This window comes from Hordeum vulgare, chromosome 7H, assembly GCF_904849725.1.
Source record: "Hordeum vulgare subsp. vulgare chromosome 7H, MorexV3_pseudomolecules_assembly, whole genome shotgun sequence".
Classification (NCBI taxonomy): Eukaryota; Viridiplantae; Streptophyta; class Magnoliopsida; order Poales; family Poaceae; genus Hordeum; species Hordeum vulgare.
Genome location: NC_058524.1, coordinates 179,397,254 through 179,415,545, shown reverse-complemented (window position 1 = coordinate 179,415,545; position 18,292 = coordinate 179,397,254). Strand labels below are relative to the sequence as shown.

The 18,292-nt window shown below is 43.4% G+C and overlaps 1 protein-coding gene across 2 annotated transcripts; it reads right to left on the bottom strand.

The window, feature by feature from the left end:
• Nucleotides 1-335: 335 nt before the first annotated feature.
• LOC123413090 lies at nucleotides 336-8,464 on the bottom strand. Of its 2 annotated transcripts, XM_045106034.1 has the most exons (3): nucleotides 7,955-8,460; nucleotides 7,454-7,870; nucleotides 336-730 (listed from the first exon to the last, which is right to left on the bottom strand). In XM_045106034.1, the coding sequence occupies exons 1-3, from the start codon at nucleotides 8,020-8,022 to the stop codon at nucleotides 727-729; spliced, it is 489 nt and encodes a 162-aa protein (XP_044961969.1). In that variant the 5' UTR covers nucleotides 8,023-8,460; the 3' UTR covers nucleotides 336-726. The 2 variants fall into 2 exon arrangements, with proteins under 2 accessions (XP_044961969.1, XP_044961968.1); XM_045106033.1 differs by having other exon boundaries at nucleotides 689-730; nucleotides 7,454-8,464.
• Between the last annotated feature and the right edge of the window lie 9,828 nt (nucleotides 8,465-18,292).

The following is an 18,292-nucleotide window of genomic DNA, read 5'->3' as shown; positions in this document are numbered from 1 at the left end:
TCGTCCCCTTGAGAGGCGTGACGCGGAGATACAAGTGGTCTCCAGGGTTGAGATCCACCTCTCGGTGGTGTGAATCCGCGTAGCTCTTTTTTCGTGACTTGGCAGTTTCCAGATGTTCACGAACGAGCTGGACGTGCTCTTCAGCGTCGCGGAGGATGTGTGGCCCAAAAATCCCCATATGCAATTCTGGAACAACGAATAACAATTCTAGAAAGTCCCCATATGCAAATTGTGATTCGGTACTCTTGTGCCTATAACACAATTTTAGAGTTGCTAACCAACAAAATAAATGCGACCATGTTGTTGTATGCGTTTTTCTAGCCAAGTTACATATGTAGATCGTTTCAATCGGAGCTACATTTAATTAATTATGAGACAAACCGTTTTAACATAGTATTTACTATGGGGACCCCGACTTACGAGTCGTGGTCACCGAAATGAACGTGCTCATTGATCTCACAGATCAATGCTCACCGAACACACAGAAACTGAATAACAGGAGTCTTACATCCATACATATCGTCTCATACAAGTACTGAACATTGCGGTCAAGTCTTACAGAGATGGGGCCTTGAAGGCCAGCACACCAAACTTGACCAATAGCGGAAATATTGGTCGAAAGCATGAACCCATGCCATCAGCCTTAACCTAGAGGCATTCTGACTGGGAAGCATCCTTGATCGCAGGAACGTCACCAAGGCACTCTTCTCCATCTTCTGTTCTCTCTTACCTGGTCAATAAAATAACAAGTGGCAAGCCAATGAGTACTTTGAATGTACTTGCAAGCAACCCATGTTGTGGAACAAGAAAATAATGAAACATGTTATAACACTGGTAGGCTGTGTTTGCGGAAGGAGATTTTTCCCTAGTACAATAACATAATCAAATTCTTGTGCGACATGTATCATAAGGCATAGCGGTAACCCGATGAATAGGTTAGAGATATCAACATCAACTGAGGGTCATACATCGAATGTCCACCCGTCATGTGACTTAGCTCAAACATCATCTTCCCCATGTCTCCATCTTTTACTCATAATCCCCCCCCCCCCGCACATACACACACACTTGGTTTATGTGAAAACGACTGGACGTAGTTTAAGCAAGATTACCCAATTGTCCTTGACCGTGGAAACGTCTATTTGAATAGTTTTACACTTTGCAGAGGTTGCGCGTTGTACCCACGAGATTCGGGAAACTTCCGTGTCATCCACGACTCGCGGTATATAACATACCCGAGGTAAGTACCCGATCAATGCCTTGATTGTCTAAATAACTAACGAGCCCCGCTCTGGATATAACATACCCGAGGAGAAGCCCAGCGCCCCTGTCGCGCCTCATGCCGCCGCCAGGAGCCCCCTCCACCCCACCACACCCCATTCCCCCACCCAAACCCCGAGCACCTCGCCCTAGCCGCCCCCTGCTCACCTCGTCGGAGCTCTCTCTGCCAGCCACGATGAGGTCTTCCTCATCTCTCTCTTTTTCTTTTTCTTTTTTTTCATCGTTGGATCTACAACGTAGGATGTAGATTAGAAGGGACTTACCCCTTCGGTTCTTTAAAAAGAACCGACCGGTTTGTATTTTTTTACATTAGCCGAAACGTTTTTCTTATATATCGGCCATTTGTTAGATTAACTCTAGCAGCGCACAGGTCTAGACCAATCAGAGCATGCCACGTCACCGTTCCCTTTTCTATTTTAAATCTGTAACAGAAATAGTTCTGTTTTTGTTTTCTTAATAACTTTTAGTCTACAAATCCAATTAAGGTGATTCTTTTTTGCATTAGATCATAAATTTTATGTAGTTTCTGGAAATATAAAATTTGACTATGTTTGAATTTATAAAATTTGAGTTAAAACATATTTGGTTTAAATCTTATTTTGTGAATACCGGGAGTTTAAAAATATATTTTTAATTGATTCTTTTTGCTACTGATAACTAGTGATCTTATTTACAAGTAGGTTAAGTTTCAGAATTTTTTTGATATTTTATCTTGGGGTTTTCACCAAAACAGTTTCTGGTTTGGTTATGGAAAACAATTTTACTCCTTGTGCTATAGCTATTCCTTTATTTCATGCTTTATCTTGATTACTTGTCATGGTGGTGCTTATTGTGTGAATTTATTTGTGCCGATAGATTACCTGGAGTGCGAAGCTTGTTATCTAGAAGTGTTCGAGTTCGACAGTCGTCAGCAAGGCAAGTCACGTTGATCATGTTACTACCTATGTTTTATATGCATTGTAGTTCTTCCTTTTTCACCCAATTGCATGCAAACTAGGTACTTGGAAATTTGGATCTTGATGTAGTATCATGTGGTAGGCACCCAACACCCTTGTTACTTGGCCCGTGACGATGAATTTTATTTTGCTATGCTTTTAGTAGACGGGGTTATGGTTGAGTGTTTATCATGAGTGTTGTGAGAATATGATAATCAAGACAGGATATTCCAAGACTTTCGAGACCTCATGATGCAATATAATCAAGACAAGACGATTTTGATGCCCCCCTGGGATAAACCAGCGGAGGACCCCGGGATGCATGGAGAAGCGCCATGACATCTTGCGGAAAGCTTCACCCAAGCACGAAGAGATGGATGGATGCTTCAAGACCCAAGGCTTACCTGCACAGTCATAAGTCATTATGGGCTCTGGCTTGGTTGGACAACGCGGCGACTCTGGACGGGCGGTGCTACGAGATGTAGAAGAACGGTAGGATTGGATGGGCACCGACAGAGGCTCAGAGGAACCCGTTGAAAGACCATGTTTTGATCATCTGGTCCTCAAACACCCTGTAGTGCGAGGACATTCAACGGAGGCGATCAAATCTTGTGGGGAACGTGTGCGCTGCAGAGTACCCAAACCTAATCGATTAGCCGTGTCCATGATCATGGACGACTTGAGCCGAAGGAACTGAAACTATCTGGAACTCTCAACACATTAATAATGATGTGGGTATTATTGACAACTTGGGTACGAGAATTGGTTGGTGGAATCATCTCGTTAACAACCAACAATGTAGTAATATTTTGCTTTTAGCCCTCTCTTGTTATAGGAGAAAACCTTGCTTTCCGCTAAAAACTTACAAGCCCCACCTGCCATATATGCATGTAGTATAGATGATACTTTTTCACCTCTCTCTTTTGTGACTTCCGGCATATTCAATATACTGACCTACACAGCTGCAACGTGTCATGTTGCAGAGTACTTTTCCGACGAGGAGTGAGGTCACGGTCTACGCTCGGTGATATGCCTTGGAGTCAGATGGACTCTACTACTTTTGAAGCTTCCGGTAGTCTTCGTTTAGTTATCTCATGAGTTTGGCCTTCAGCCTCTTTATTGTAATCTTTATTGTAATAAAGTACTCGATATGATATCCGATTAATAAAGTTGTGTGATTGAACTCTCGATATATACATTGATGTACTTTGTGTGTACCAGCATGATCTTGGGATGGTATGGAAACACCGGAGACTTGGCCGTTTCAGGTCGGGTCGCTACACGTCTTCATCTCCTACCTCCCATCAGGATGCCAAGGAGGAGCGTCGGCCGCCGTGGCCTGGCTGCCACACTGCACCGGAGGCCAAGCCAAGGGCCTGGGCAAGTGCCCCGCCTCACGCTGCTCCCCGGGATGGTCCCGTTGGCCAAAGGGTGGCCTGGAGTGAGGTGCTCGCCGAGGGGGCGACGGAGGACGGCGTCGTCCGAAGCTAGGGCACAACACGACTACACATAGGGAGCCTATGGGCGCCTAGGGGTCTACTGTTGTCGCTGGGAAGCTCCAGGATCTCTTGGCCGAGGCAAGGGAGGGTCGTTTGGCTCGAGCTCAAGCGGGGCCGAGCGGCGGCAATGGCATCCGCGGGGAGAGGAGGGCACGGGAGCTCCAGCGGGTTAGGCGGGGGGGGGGGGGGGGGGGTCTTGGGAGCGCAAGGAATGGACTGGGGGCAACAGGGGCTCGTGGCACGGTCAAATGGAGGAGGCGACGAGGAGAAGCTCGGGCTCACCTCGGATGCTATGGGCACGGGGGGAGCACGCGTGCGAGGGGCGTTTGGAGGCGAGCTGGTGTCGTGGAGGGGGTCAAAGGTGGAAAGGGGGATGCCCTGGTGCTCTGAGACATGCTGCCACAGCCGAACACGAGCTGCAGCAAGAGGACAAGGTGCAGAGCACCAGGCCCGGATCTATGGGTGTGCAAGACGTGTCGCCCGCACAGGGACGCCAAATTTGAGGGGCCCAGATTTTGGATACTGTGCACATGGCGTGTGAAGGCCCACGCTTGCCAGGTGCGCGCTAGCCCAAAACGGGCAAATCTAACTCAATTTCTGAAAACAAAATCTAGCGCTGATCCAATCTGAAACCTCTTGCACCAACGCACTTCACAGGCACCGGCACACAAGCGTCGCCGCCGTCGCGCGCACGCTTCATCCTGCACGCTCCACGGCCTGCTACAAGTCCCCGTCGAGAACTTTAGGGAACTGTCAGGGTTCGTCCTTCGTGGGGCACTACATATTGGTTTCTTGGCTCACCCCGCACCTTATGCTTTGGAAGCCAACACGACGGGCTACTTGCCTACTTGTATCTCCTCCTCCGGGTTAGCTCATCCTTACTCAGCCTTTTTGATAACCTACGAGTACCACTGATTCAGTTTTGTTGATGTCCACAATTCACTGTATTTTCCGTCAGACTATCATTCTTCTTTATATGCAAATTTCAGTGTATGTCAGTATGTGCTGCCCCAATTTGAGTTTTTTGTTGTACAAAATTAGTGTTGATGTTGTCCAATTTTGATTGCATGGGTTGTCTAAGTTTTACATTGTATGCAGTCCAATTTTTGGTGTGCTTGCACTACATTTTACTGCCATTTATCAAATGGTTTGCTGCCTTTTATCGAGTGTAGCAGAGAACTCTGTGTTCTCTTATATTTTTCCTTGGATGCATAAGAGCTGGCCTTGTTGCTTCAAGGATGAATCTGCCAATATGATACTGATAATCAATGGAAACGCAAGGTATATGTGCACTCCTTTAGATTACTGCCCAACTAGCTCGGGCATTGGAATATAGGCCTTATTTTAGAGTTTGGCACAGGGTCCCAGATTTTGCCGATCCAGCCCTGCAGAGCACCATTTATGCATGCCAGGGAGGTGGTCACCATGTGCATTCATGCCAACGGTGGCATTTTGGCCAGTCAAAGCTGTCTAGCATGCAAGGCATACGTGTTGGATTGTGACTGAGGAGTTTGGACTCATATGGTGATGGTTTGAGTTGGCTTCTTCTCTAGTTAAGTTTGTAACAACAAAATTAAGGCTAGCAAAGGTGGTTTTCAAAGGGGAGGTCTTGGGATAAAACCATGTCTAACAGATCTAGTTATGCAAGAACTACAATACAACTAATTTTCAGCTAAGGGGGAGGAGTGTAGCTAGTACTTGCAGTTCAAGGCCATTTTTCTGCCAAAAACAAGTTTCAGAAGGGTTGCTCATATTTCCCACATGAGCATGCCATGTTTTGGTTTGGAATGATGCATTAGCACACTATAGGTCCTTTGGAAAGATGTGGGGGCATTGGCTTGAGCAGAAGTATAGCAAGAGGGGTAAAATAGGTGTTGCCAAGGTAAAAAGGAGAGGTAGGGAGATGGAATCACACTCCAATAATTGACCAGAGGCCATGGCAAGGTTACTGGAGGTAAAGGGGGACTAGGTAAAGCTGTGGTAAATATTTGAGCTCAAGGGAAATAGTGGAAGGAGCCAAAGCAGCAATTTTGGTAAGAGAGCAGAAGGTGTTTGATAGATGTTAGGGCTACCAGATGAATTCCAATTGCTATGAAACTTAGCACGGTCACATGATAGGTCAAAATGAGCTTGTACACCAAATTGGGGATTTGATAGAGGAAGTTTCCAATGTGGACTTAAAAACCCAAGAAATGGGCAGAAATGGCTTTCTGCATACAAAACCATGCACATTAATTCCCACAAATGCACCACTTGGTGTTGTGAAATTATTTGACTATTAGAGCATGTCCAGAAAGTTTGAGATCAATTGGAGAAGCTTTATAATGTAAAGTTTCCTAAAGTTCCAAATCAACACAGAAGGTTCTCAGGGGTTTGGGACAAGTTCATCTTTTCTCCTTGATGAGCCACTTGGTATGAATGCGTTATTAGAGTATGAGAACATGTCCATACAAATTGAGCACAATTCGAGACACTTGGCAATGTAGAGTCGCTCAAATTTAGATCAGGCCAGATAGGGTTTTGGAATATTTATGTGAATCAAATAAACTTGGATTGGGATGAAACTTGGCAACATCATCACATATATCATGTGTGACATGATAGAATGTTACTGGAATTTATTGATAATATTTCTTATAGAAATATTCCAAAAGCTTGAAATAGGCAGAAAGGGTTTTTGAAGGATTTTGCCTAATATTTTAAACATGACCATGTGTTGAAACTCTTATACGTGGAATATATATATCCACTGAGTTTCCCGAAATTTTCTCAAATATTTTGAAACCAGGAATAATAATCTTTCTTTGTAAAAGACCATTTCTAGCCTCAGAAAGAGGTATTTAAATAAAATAAAAAAATAACTTTTAAATAATATTTTTGTGGTTTTGGGAAGTATTTTTGATAATGGAGTTCAAATAAAATATTTGGAGCAAAACAACTTCCCTAATTTAAAGACTTGTAGTACAAATCTCATTTCAGGGGTTTTGATTGCTTAAATCAAGTAAATGCTTTTTGGTTAAAATAATATTTGATAAAAATAGTTTCTGGTGCTATACACATGGCATGATCATTGAGCAAGGATTTGGGTCAAGTAGGAGAGTCTGGAGAGTATCAGGAACATTGTGATTTAAAACATAAGCAAACAAACAAACAAGCAAGAGTCACATCAAGCATCACAAGCATTCACAAAAAAATTAATTGATCTTAATTTTGAGATAAGTTCATTTAGTCAGGAGAGCCAAAACACAGGATGTGACATTTACGCAAATTAGATTAAAACAATAAGTTAAACATTTTTTAACACGATTGGCAGTTGGATATTGTGAAAGTACACAAAATTCTAAACATTTTTATGTATAAAGTTTTAAAATCCGATGCACAGTTAATTGGCTATGAATTAAATCATTTGAATGTGCCATCCGACAAAACAATGTAAACATCAAGTTTATATATTTTTAACATGCATGAAAGTTGCAAATTATTAATCTACACAAAATTCTACATATTTTTCATATATAAATTATTCCCATCTGATGCATGGTTATTTAACTATGAGCAATTTAAAATGATGTGTTTTTTCTGTAATAAAAAATGCACTGGTTAATTAGGAAATTCGCACATGCGAGAAAATGTGTAACAGGCCAAATCTGAGCACATGGGCCAAAACATGCAGTGGCAACATATACTATATTGCGTCTGCGGGCGTCATATAGCACGTGAGGAGGGGCTGGCGCTCACCTTGGGCCAACAAGCCGGTCGTTGGAGATGGGCTCGGGGGAGCTCCGCTGGGGAACTGGGCCGACGTATGAGGCACAACATGCCCCGGCATGGGCTGGTTCCGCAGTGACGGGCTTGGCCTTGGGAGGCCGTAGCAGGCGCGCATCCGAGGAGGCGCTGACGAGCCTGGCACTTGGCATTGGGGACGTCCCACACGGCGAAGCGCTTGTGGTCAACATGGGCGGTCGCCGCTTTGTCCACCCACGCGCGTGCACGAGGGCAGGAGCCATGTCGCGGTGGTGGAAGAAGAGGCAGTCGGGCGACGCAGTGCTACGGCGCCGAGACGAGGAGCCACCGGATCTGGGCGGATCCGAGCGTGGGCGTCCAATTCCTGACGACGAAAGGGGGCTGGAACTTCTCCACGGCGGCGGCCGCTCCCTGCACACAGGCGCGCGACAAAGATTAGAGCGGGAGAGAGAGCTGCGAGAGGAGGGAGAACATGGCACAAAGGATGGCACTGGCCTGCGCCGCTCTGGCGGGGTCTGGGTCGCCGAGGAGCTCCGAGGAGGCCAAACGGCGAGGTGGAGCATGGGGTCGAAGCAGCAGCGTGCGGCGGGAGCTGCCACTCCTACTGGTTGCGGGGCTGCGGGGGTTGGGGAGGAGCAGCGACATGACCCACGACGGCGCTACGGGAAGGCGGCCGGGGAGCCTCGGGATCCCTGCGGGTGACGGACGCGTCCATAGGGATAGGAGGATCTGCGGGGGATCAGGCTGCTCTGATCTGGTTGGGTGGCACTGAAACTAGGTAGAAGCATTGGCGCTGGTTGGAGGGTGTGGATCGAGAGGATCCCGAGGTGGGAGACAGCGGGTGGCGGCGGCTGAGGGGGTGGATTGGACATTCGTCCTAAATTTAGGGTTTAGGTTAGAGGATTGTCTATATATGAAGAATAAACTAGGTTTTTAGAAAAATAGGTTTGGGAGTTCAATTCAAAAATCTATGACGGTTTGGGGTATTACGAGGTTGATCCGGACTCAACAGTCATGATTTGTATGTTTCGGATTCCGGGAGGATTTCGGGCTAGATTGCATGTAGGTCGGTGCACTGTGCAGAGGGGCTAGACGAAGATGAGAGGGAAATGGGCAGCCCGCGACAGGTTTTTATAAAACGAAAAACGTGTGTGATTTAGGCGGCTATAGTGTCGCTATATATTTAACAGTTCGGGTATCAAACAAACTCAAATTACGAAGAAATTTGGCAGGCGACTTACCTACAATGTAATAAGACCGCACGCGAACTTTCAACCCAATCCGAGAATGTTTTATACACACTTTTTAAAAATAATATTTTAACGGCATCCAAGTAGATATATTACTTGTGGATCCAAAATCGTTGAGCCAAGTTTCCATTAGAGTCTACCATACCTACCTATATATGGTATTTCACTTCTGATCCAAGTAAATTTGCATGTGACACATCTAAAACCTTCAATTAAACTTCTGTTTTGTTGGCCCATATGCTACTTGTAAACTGCGTTGGGGTTTTCTCCGAAGAGGGGGGGAGATGCAGCATAGTAGAGATAAGTATTTTCCTCAGTGAGAAGCAAGGTTATCGAAACAATAGGAGTATTCCGGAAACCTTATTTAGCAGCACCTGCACATAAAGAACCAAGCACTTGCACACAACATGGGCAAGAGGGTTGTCAAGCCCCTTGAACTCTTACTTGCAAGTATTAAATACTGGCGGATAGATAATATAAATATAAACGTAAATAACAAAAAATAAATGGCAGTAATATTTTTGTAGTTTTCGTAATATAATTTGAGTAGACCCGGGGGGCATAATTTTCACAATATAATTTGAGTAGACCCGAGGGTCATAGTTTTCGCCAGCGGCTTCTATCCTGAAAATAGCATGCCTAGGTAGACAAATTAATGTTGGGAAATTGACAAAATAGCATAGTCATGACATCTTATTCAAGGCAATGATCATGTATATAGGCATCACGTCTGTAAGCAAGTAGACCGACTCCTGTCTACATCTACTACTATTACTCCACTCATCGACCGCTATTTAGCATGCATCTAGAGGATTAACTATGAAATAGTGTAATGCTTGGGGCAAGATGAAATGATGTCGACAGCGTAAACTCAAGCAATATGAATAAACCCCCATCGTTTTATCCTTAATGGCAGCAATATAAATACGTGGCATGTCCCTTTTTGTCACTGGGATGAGCACCACAGGATTTAACCCATCACAAGAGACTACTCCCATTGAAGATAAATTAATCTAGTTGGACAAACCAAAACGATAGATCGGAGAGAACTACGAAGCTATAATAATCATGCATAACAGAATTTAGAGAAAGCTCAAATAATAGTCATGAATAATCTGATCATATACCCACAATTCATTGGATCCTAACAAACACACCGCAAAGAAGATTACATAGAATAGATTATTGTGGGAATCACGGTGAACTTTGTATTGAAGATCAAAGAGAGAGAAGAAGCCATCTAGGTGCTAGTTACGGACCCATAGGTCTGTGGTTGATGTAGATGGCCTCCATGATCGATTCCCCTCCAACAGGGAAAAGAAAAAGGGTCTCCAAATGGCCTCCCATCGGTACAAAGACTTGCGGCAACGGAAAAGGTGTGGGTGGCTCTATGATGTTTTCCCAATATTTGAGAATTTATAGGGGTGGAATTAGGTAAGACGGAGCCATGAGGGGACCACAACGCAAGAGGGCACACCTAACCCCACTAGGCGTGCCTTGATTCCTTGACGTCTCTTGATGTGTCGTGTGGTCTCCCTCCAAAGCTTCCATGTCTTATTTTGGTCCAAAGAGATTATCAAAAAGTTTCATAGCCTTTGGAGTCTGTTTGGTACTGGTTTCCTGGAAAGCCAAAAACACGTAAAAATAGCAACTCACACTTAGCACCAGGTTAATAGGTTAGTTTTGAAAAAATGATATAAAACAACATATAAATGCATATAAAACATCCAATATTGATAATATAACAGCATGGAACAATCAAAAACTATAGATACATTGAAGACGTATCAACATTCCCAAGCTTAATTCTTGCTCGTCCTCAAGTAGGTAAATGATAAAAACAAAAAAATTGATGCGACATGCTACCCAATATGAGATATCTTTTATGTATGATCTTGAGAACTGGTGAACTAATTAACACCAACATAATAATAACCATAAACATAAACAACATATCCTTCATAGTCAAAATATACGATCCTTAAATATTGTTATTCCCTACTCATTTTGTCATATTAGCATGGCATAACTCCGTCATCGCCGCGTTAGTATATGAGCACGTGCTACTTCTCAAACAACAGTGCCAGAAATTGGCACGTTGACGGAGACTTGGCTTGCGTTGGTTGTTCCCTTGAAGAGGAAAGGGTGATGCAGCACAGGAGCAGTAAGTATTTCCTCAGTTTGAGAACCAAAGTATCAATCCAGTAGGAGAATCGCGTCAAGTCCAGAGTACCTGCGCAAACACAAAAGAGCTTGCACCCAATGCTATAAAGGGGTTGTCAATCCCTTCAAGATTGATTGCAAAGTGAGATCTGAAGGCGGAAAGTGCAACGAAGTAAAAGAGTAAGGCTAAAAATATGGTGCGAAGTAGACCCGGGGGCCATAGTGTTCACTAGAGGCTTTTCTCAAAATAGCAAATATTACGGTGGGTGAACAAATTACTGTCGAGCAATTGATAGAACCGTGCAAAGTCATGACGATATCTAAGGCAATGATCATACATATAGGCATCACGTCCGAGACAAGTAGACCGATACTTTCTGCATCTACTACTATTACTCCACACATCGACCGTTATCCAGCATGCATCTAGTGTATTGAGTTCATGACGAACACAGTAACGCTTTAAGCAAGATGACATGAAGTAGAGGGATAAACTCAAACCAATGATGAAAACCCCATCTTTTTGCCCTTGATGGCAACAACACGATGCGTGCCTCGCTAGCCCTTCTGTCACTGGGTGAGGTCACCGGATGGTATCAACCCAAAACCAAGCACTTCTCCCATTGCAAGAATCATAGATCAAGTTGGTCAAACAAAATCCACAACGCGAAGAGAATTACAACGATATGAAATCATGCATAAGAGAGATCAGAAGAAACTCAAATAAGATTCATAGATAATCTGATCATAAATCCACAATTCATCGGATCTCGACAAACACATCGCAAAAGAAGATTACATCGGATAGATCTCCATGCAGATCATGGAGAACTTTGTATTGAAGATTCAAGAGAGAGAAGAAGCCATCTAGCTACTAGCTATGGATCCGAAGTTCTATGGTGAACTACTCACGCATCATCGGAGAGGTCATGGTGTTGATGAAGAAGCCCTCCGTATCCGAATCCCCCCTCCGGCAGGGCACCAGAACGTGCCCCAGATGGGATCTTGCGGATATAGAAGGTTGTGGCGCCGCAAAAGTATTTTCGTGGGGCTCCTTATTTTTTAGGGATTTTAGGGAATTTATAGGCGAAGGAGCTAGGGCAGGGGAGGCCCAGGGAGCCCACAAGCTTGGGAGGCGTGCCCCCCTGGCCGCGCCATGGGGGCTTGTGGCCTCCCTGCCTTGGTTCCCAAGCTTTCTACATATCTTCTGTTCCGGAAAAAAAATCTTCTCAGAAGTTTTATTCCGTTTGGACTCCGTTTAAAATCCTCCTCTGAAAAGGGTCAAAAACACGAAAAAAACAGGAACTGGCACTTGGCATTGAGTTAATAAGTTAGTCCCAAAAAAGATATAAAAGGCATAGAAAACATCCAAAGTTTGACAAGATAATAGCATGAAACCATCAAAAATTATAGATACGTTGGAGACGTATCAAGCATCCCCAAGCTTAACTCCTGCTCGTCCTCGAGTCTGGAAGTGATAAAGACTGAATTTTTGATGTGGAATGCTACCTAGCATAGTTGTCCTTTGTAACTTCTTTCATGTGACATGAATGTTCAGATCCATAAGATTCGAAACAATAGTTTGCTATTGACATGAAAACAATAATACTTCAAGCAAACTAGGAAGGTAATCATGAACTTTCGAAATAACAAGGCAAAAGAAAGTTATCCCTACAAAATCATATAGTCTGGCTATGCTCCATCATCCCCACACAACTAATTTAAATCATGCACAACCCCGGTATTGGCCAAGTAATTGATTTTGCACTCTTAGTTTCTCATACCTTTTACAACTATCACGCAATACATGAGCGTGAGCCATGGATATAGCACTATAGGTGGAATAGAGTGTGGTGGTGGTTGTGAGACAAAAAAGGAGGAGATGGTCACATTGACTCCGCATATCAAAGGGTTATGTAGATGCCCGCTAATAGATTTCAATGTGAATGACTAGGGATTTCCATACAAAGGATGCACTAGAGCTATAAGTATGTGAAAGCTCAAAAGGAGAACTAGTGGGTGTACATCCAACTTGCTTGCTCACGAAGACCTAGGGAAATTTGTGGAAGCCCATCATTGGAATATACAAGCCAAGTTATATAATGAAGATTCCCACTAGTATATGGTGGTGACAAAACGAGAGGCTCTCAATCATCAAGAACATGGTGCTATTATGAAGCACAAGTGTGGAAAAAGATAATATCATTGTCCCTTCTCTCTTTTTCTCTCTTTTTTTATTTGGGATCTTTGGCCTCTCTTTTTTTATGTGGGCAACTTTGGCCTCTCTTTTTTATTTTCCTCACATGTGGCAATGCTCTAATAATGATGATCATCACACTTTTATTTACTCATAGCTCAAAGCTTAGAACGATGATGACTCTATAGGAAATGCCTCCGGCAGTGTACCGGGATGTGCAACGATCTAGCTTGGCGTATGACATTGAAACATCTCGCTAGCTATCTTACGATCATGCAATGGCAATATGAGAGTGACGACACAAGTCATGAGACGGAACGGTGGGAGTTGTTGGAAATATGCCCTAGAGGCAATAATAATTAGTTATTATTATATTTCTTTGTTCATGATAATCGTTTATTATCCATGCTATAATTGTATTGATTGGAAACACAATACTTGTGTGGATACATAGACAAAACACTGTCCCTAGTAAGCCTCTAGTTGACTAGCTCGTTGATCAAAGATGGTCAAGGTTTCCTGGTCATAGGCAAGTGTTGTTACTTGATAACAGGATCACATCATTAAGAGAATCATGTGATGGACTACACCCAAACTTATAGACGTAGCATGTTGATCATGTCATTTTGTTGCTATTGTTTTCTGCGTGTCAAGTATTTGTTCCTATGACCATGAGATCATATAACTCACTGACACCGGAGGAATGCTTTGTGTGTATCAAACGTCGCAACGTAACTGGGTGACTATAAAGATGCTCTACAGGTATCTCCGAAGGTGTTCGTTGAGTTAGTATGGATCAAGACTGGGATTTGTCACTCCGTGTGACGGAGAGGTATCTCGGGGCCCACTCGGTAATACAACATCACACACAAGCCTTGCAAGCAATGTGACTTAGTGTAAGTTGCGGGATCTTGTATTACGGAACGAGTAAAGAGACTTGCCGGTAAACGAGATTGAAACAGGTATGCGGATAGTGACGATCGAATCTCGGGCAAGTAACATACCAAAGGACAAAGGGAATGACATACGAGATTATATGAATCCCTGGCACTGAGGTTCAAACGATAAGATCTTCTTAGAATATGTGGGATCCAATATGGGCATCCAGGTCCCGCTATTGGATATTGACCGAGGAGTCACTCGGGTCATGTCTACATAGTTCTTGGACCCGCAGGGTCTGCACACTTAAGGTTCGACGTTGTTTTATGCGTATTTGAGTTATATGGTTGGTTACCGAATGTTGTTCGGAGTCCCGGATGAGATCACGGACGTCACGAGGGTTTCCGGAATGGTCCGGAAAAAAGATTGATATATAGGATGACCTCATTTGATTACCGGAAGGTTTTCTGAGTTACCGGGAATGTACCGGGAATGACGAATGGGTTCCGGGTGTTCACTGGGGGGGGGGCAACCCACCCCGGGGAAGCCCATAGGCCTTAGGGGTGGCGCACCAGCCCTTGGTAGGCTAGTGGGACAGCCCAAGAAGGCCCTATGCGCCATAGAAGGAAAATCAAAGAGAAAAGAAAAAAAAGGAGGTGGGAAAGGAGAGAAGGACTCCACCTTCCAATCCTAGTTGGACTAGGATTGGAGGAGGACTCCTCCTCCTTTGGTGGCGCAGCCCTTGGAGCTCCTTGAGCCTCAAGGAAAGCCTCCCCTCCCTCCTCCTATATATATGGAGCAATTAGGGCTGATTTGAGACAACTTTTCCAAGGCAGCCCGACCACATAACTCCACAGTTTTACCTCTAGATAGCGTTTCTGCGGAGCTCGGGCGGAGCCCTGCCGAGATTAGATCACCACCAACCTCCGGAGCGCCGTCACGCTGCCGGAGAACTCATCTACCTCTCCGTCTCTCTTGCTGGATCAAGAAGGTCGAGATCATCGTCGAGCTGTACGTGTGCTGAACGCGGAGGTGCCGTTCGTTCGGCACGAGATCGTGGGACGGATCGCGGGATGGTTCGTGGGGCGGATCGAGGGACGTGAGGACGTTCCACTACATCAACCGCGTTTCTTAACGCTTCTGCTGTGCGATCTACAAGGGTACGTAGATCGGAAATCCCCTCTCGTAGATGGACATCACCATGATAGGTCTTCGTGCGCGTAGGAAATTTTTTGTTTCCCATGCGACGTTCCCCAACAGGAGTTGCATGGCAATATATCTCGGGATGGATATGAAAATGCCATAGTAGGTAGGTATGGTGGCTATTTTGAGGAAGGCATATGGTGGGTTTGTGCACCGGCGAAAGTTGCGCGGCACTAGAGAGGCTAGCAATGGTGGAAGGTGAAAGTGCATCTATACCATGGACTCACATTAGTCATGAAGAACTCACATACTTATTGTGAAGTTTTTATTAGTAATCGAAACAAAGTGCTAAACGCATACTCCTAGGGGAAGGGTTGGTAGGTGTTAACCATCGCGCGATACTGACCTCAACACAAAGGATGACAATCAATAGATCAATTATGCTCCGACTTGCTAACATAGCGGTTCACCATACCGTGTAGAATCACTAACTTCAACACAAGTATTTCTAGATTCACAACACCCTACTAACATAACTCTTAATATTACCAAATCCACGTCTCAAAACTAATTGAGAGGAATCAAATTTCTCTTTCTACTCAATGCACATGAAGATGGAGGTTTTTGTATCCTCTTTGGGTACCTATCACCTTTGGGACTACTTTCATAGCACAAGCCAAATACCAAGTTACGCACCGTCGTGCTCTAAAAGATCTAAGTGAAGCACATAGAGCAAAATTATCTAGCTCAAAAGATATAAGTGAAGCACGATGAGCATTCTAGCAAAATCACGATGAGTGCATGTCTCTCTCAAAAGGTGTGCAACAAGGATGATTCTGACACAACAAAAATAAAAGACTCCTACGATACAAGATGCTCCAAGCAAAACACATATCATGTGGTGAATAAAAATATAGCTCCAAGTAATGTTACCGATGGATTGAAGACGAAAGAGGGATGCCTTCCCGGGGCATCCCCAAGCTTAGGCTTTTTGGTGTCCTTGAATTTGGCTTGGGATGCCTTGGGCATCCCCAAGCTTGAGCTCTTTCCACTCCTTATCCCTTTGTCCATGAGAACATCACCCAAAACTTGAAAACTTCACAACACAAAACTTAAACAAAAACTCGTGATATCATTAGCACAAGAAAACAAACTACCACCTCTTTAGGTACTGTAGAAATCTTGATTTCAATTTATATTGGTGTTAGATTACTGTATTCTCACTTTTCCATGGCTAGTACCCCTGATACTATCCATAGTTTCATCAAAACAAGCAACCAACTCAACAAAAACAGAATCTGTCAAAAACAGACCAGTGTGTAGAAATCTGTATACTTCGTATACTTCTGGTACCTCAAACATTCTGAAAAATTACGATTGCCTGGGCAAAAGGCATATCAACCAGCAGCAAACGAATCAACTCAAAATATCTTTCTGAATAAAAATGAAAAATAATCTCGTGAGCGAAAAGTTTCTGTCCTTTTCCAGCACGATCAAACAACCATCACCAAGACTAGTCATAAAGGTTTTGCTTGTCTCAAACACAAAAAGAAACAAAAAAGACACAATCATCACAGAATTATGATGGTGCGGACGCAACAAAACAGAAAGAAAAAGATAAATTTTTCGGGTTGCCTCCCAACAAGCGCTATTGTTTAACGCCCTTAGCTAGGCATAAGGCGATAGAATCACGTATCGTCGTCCTTGGTACTCAAACCATAAGTAGCCCTCATCATAGATTCCTAAGGCAATCTTATTTTCTTTCTAGGAAAATTCTCCATGCCCTTCTTTAAAGGAAATTGAAATCTAATATTCCCTTCCTTCATATCGATGATAGCACCGATAGTCCTTAGGAAAGGTCTACCAAGAATGATAGGACATGTAGGATTGCAATCAATGTCAGGCACAATGAAATCCACGGGTACATAGTTCCTATTTGCAATAATAATAACATCATTGATCCTTCCCATGGGTTTCTTGAAAGTAGAATCCGCAAGATGCAAATTAAGAGAACACTCCTCAATCTCATTAAAACCTAACGTCACATAAAGACTTTGGAATCACGGAAACACTAGCACCCAAATCACACAAAGTATTGCATTCATAGTTTTCGATTTTGATTTTGATAGTAGGTTCCTACTCATCATGAAGCTTTCTAGGGATAGAAACTTCTAATTCAAGTTTCTCTTCAAGAGATTTTATCATAGCTTCGACGATATGATCGGTAAAGGCCTTGTTTTGGCTATAAGCATGTGGAGAGTTTCGCATGGATTGCATCAAGGAAATGCATTCAATCAAGGAGCAACTATAATAATTGAATTCCTTGAAATCCAAAGTAGTAATTTCATTACTACTCAAGGTTTTAATATCTTCCACTCCACTTTCAATGCTTTTAGCATCAAGATAGATGGACTCCGAATCATTGGGGCGTTTTTCAACCAAAGTCGATTCATATCCAGCCCCATCATCATTAGGTTTGACACAATAAAACAAATATTCAATGGGAGTCACACCAAGCACTTTAAGATCTTTGTGATTCTTATCACGAGAACACGCTCTTTTAAGCCATTCATGTCTAGCATGAATTTGGGCAGTTCTTTCTTTGCTCTCACTCATGAAAACACGCATAGCTTTCAAAGTTTCATCCATATTGATCTTGGGAGGAGCACATCTAACTTTCAAAGCATCAATATCACTAGACATTCTATCAACGCTCCTAGCCAAATCGTCAATTTTGAGTAGTTTTTCCTCTATGGACGCATTGAAAATCTTTTGTGAGTTGATAAAATCTTTGATGTTACTCTCTATATCAGAGGGTAATCTATTGTAATTTCCATGAGTATTGTTGTGGGAGTTGCTAAAGTTATTAGAGGGGTTACTAGGAAAAGGCCTAGGAACATAGTTTCCTCTAAAAGCATTGTTGTTGCCAAAATTATTTCTACCAACAAAATTAACGTCCAAGCTAGCGTTGCTACTCTCAATCAAGGAGGACAAGGGCATGTCATTAGGATCTAAAGGAGCACTTGTACTAGCAACCAAATTCATTAACTCATCCATCTTAGCACTTAACGAGTTAATTTCTTCTATAGCGTGTACCTTTTTACTAGTAGGTGACCTTTCAGTGTGCCACTGAGATTAGTTCGTCATGATATTGTCTAGGAGTTTTGTGGCTTCTCCTAACGTGATTGCCATGAACGTTCC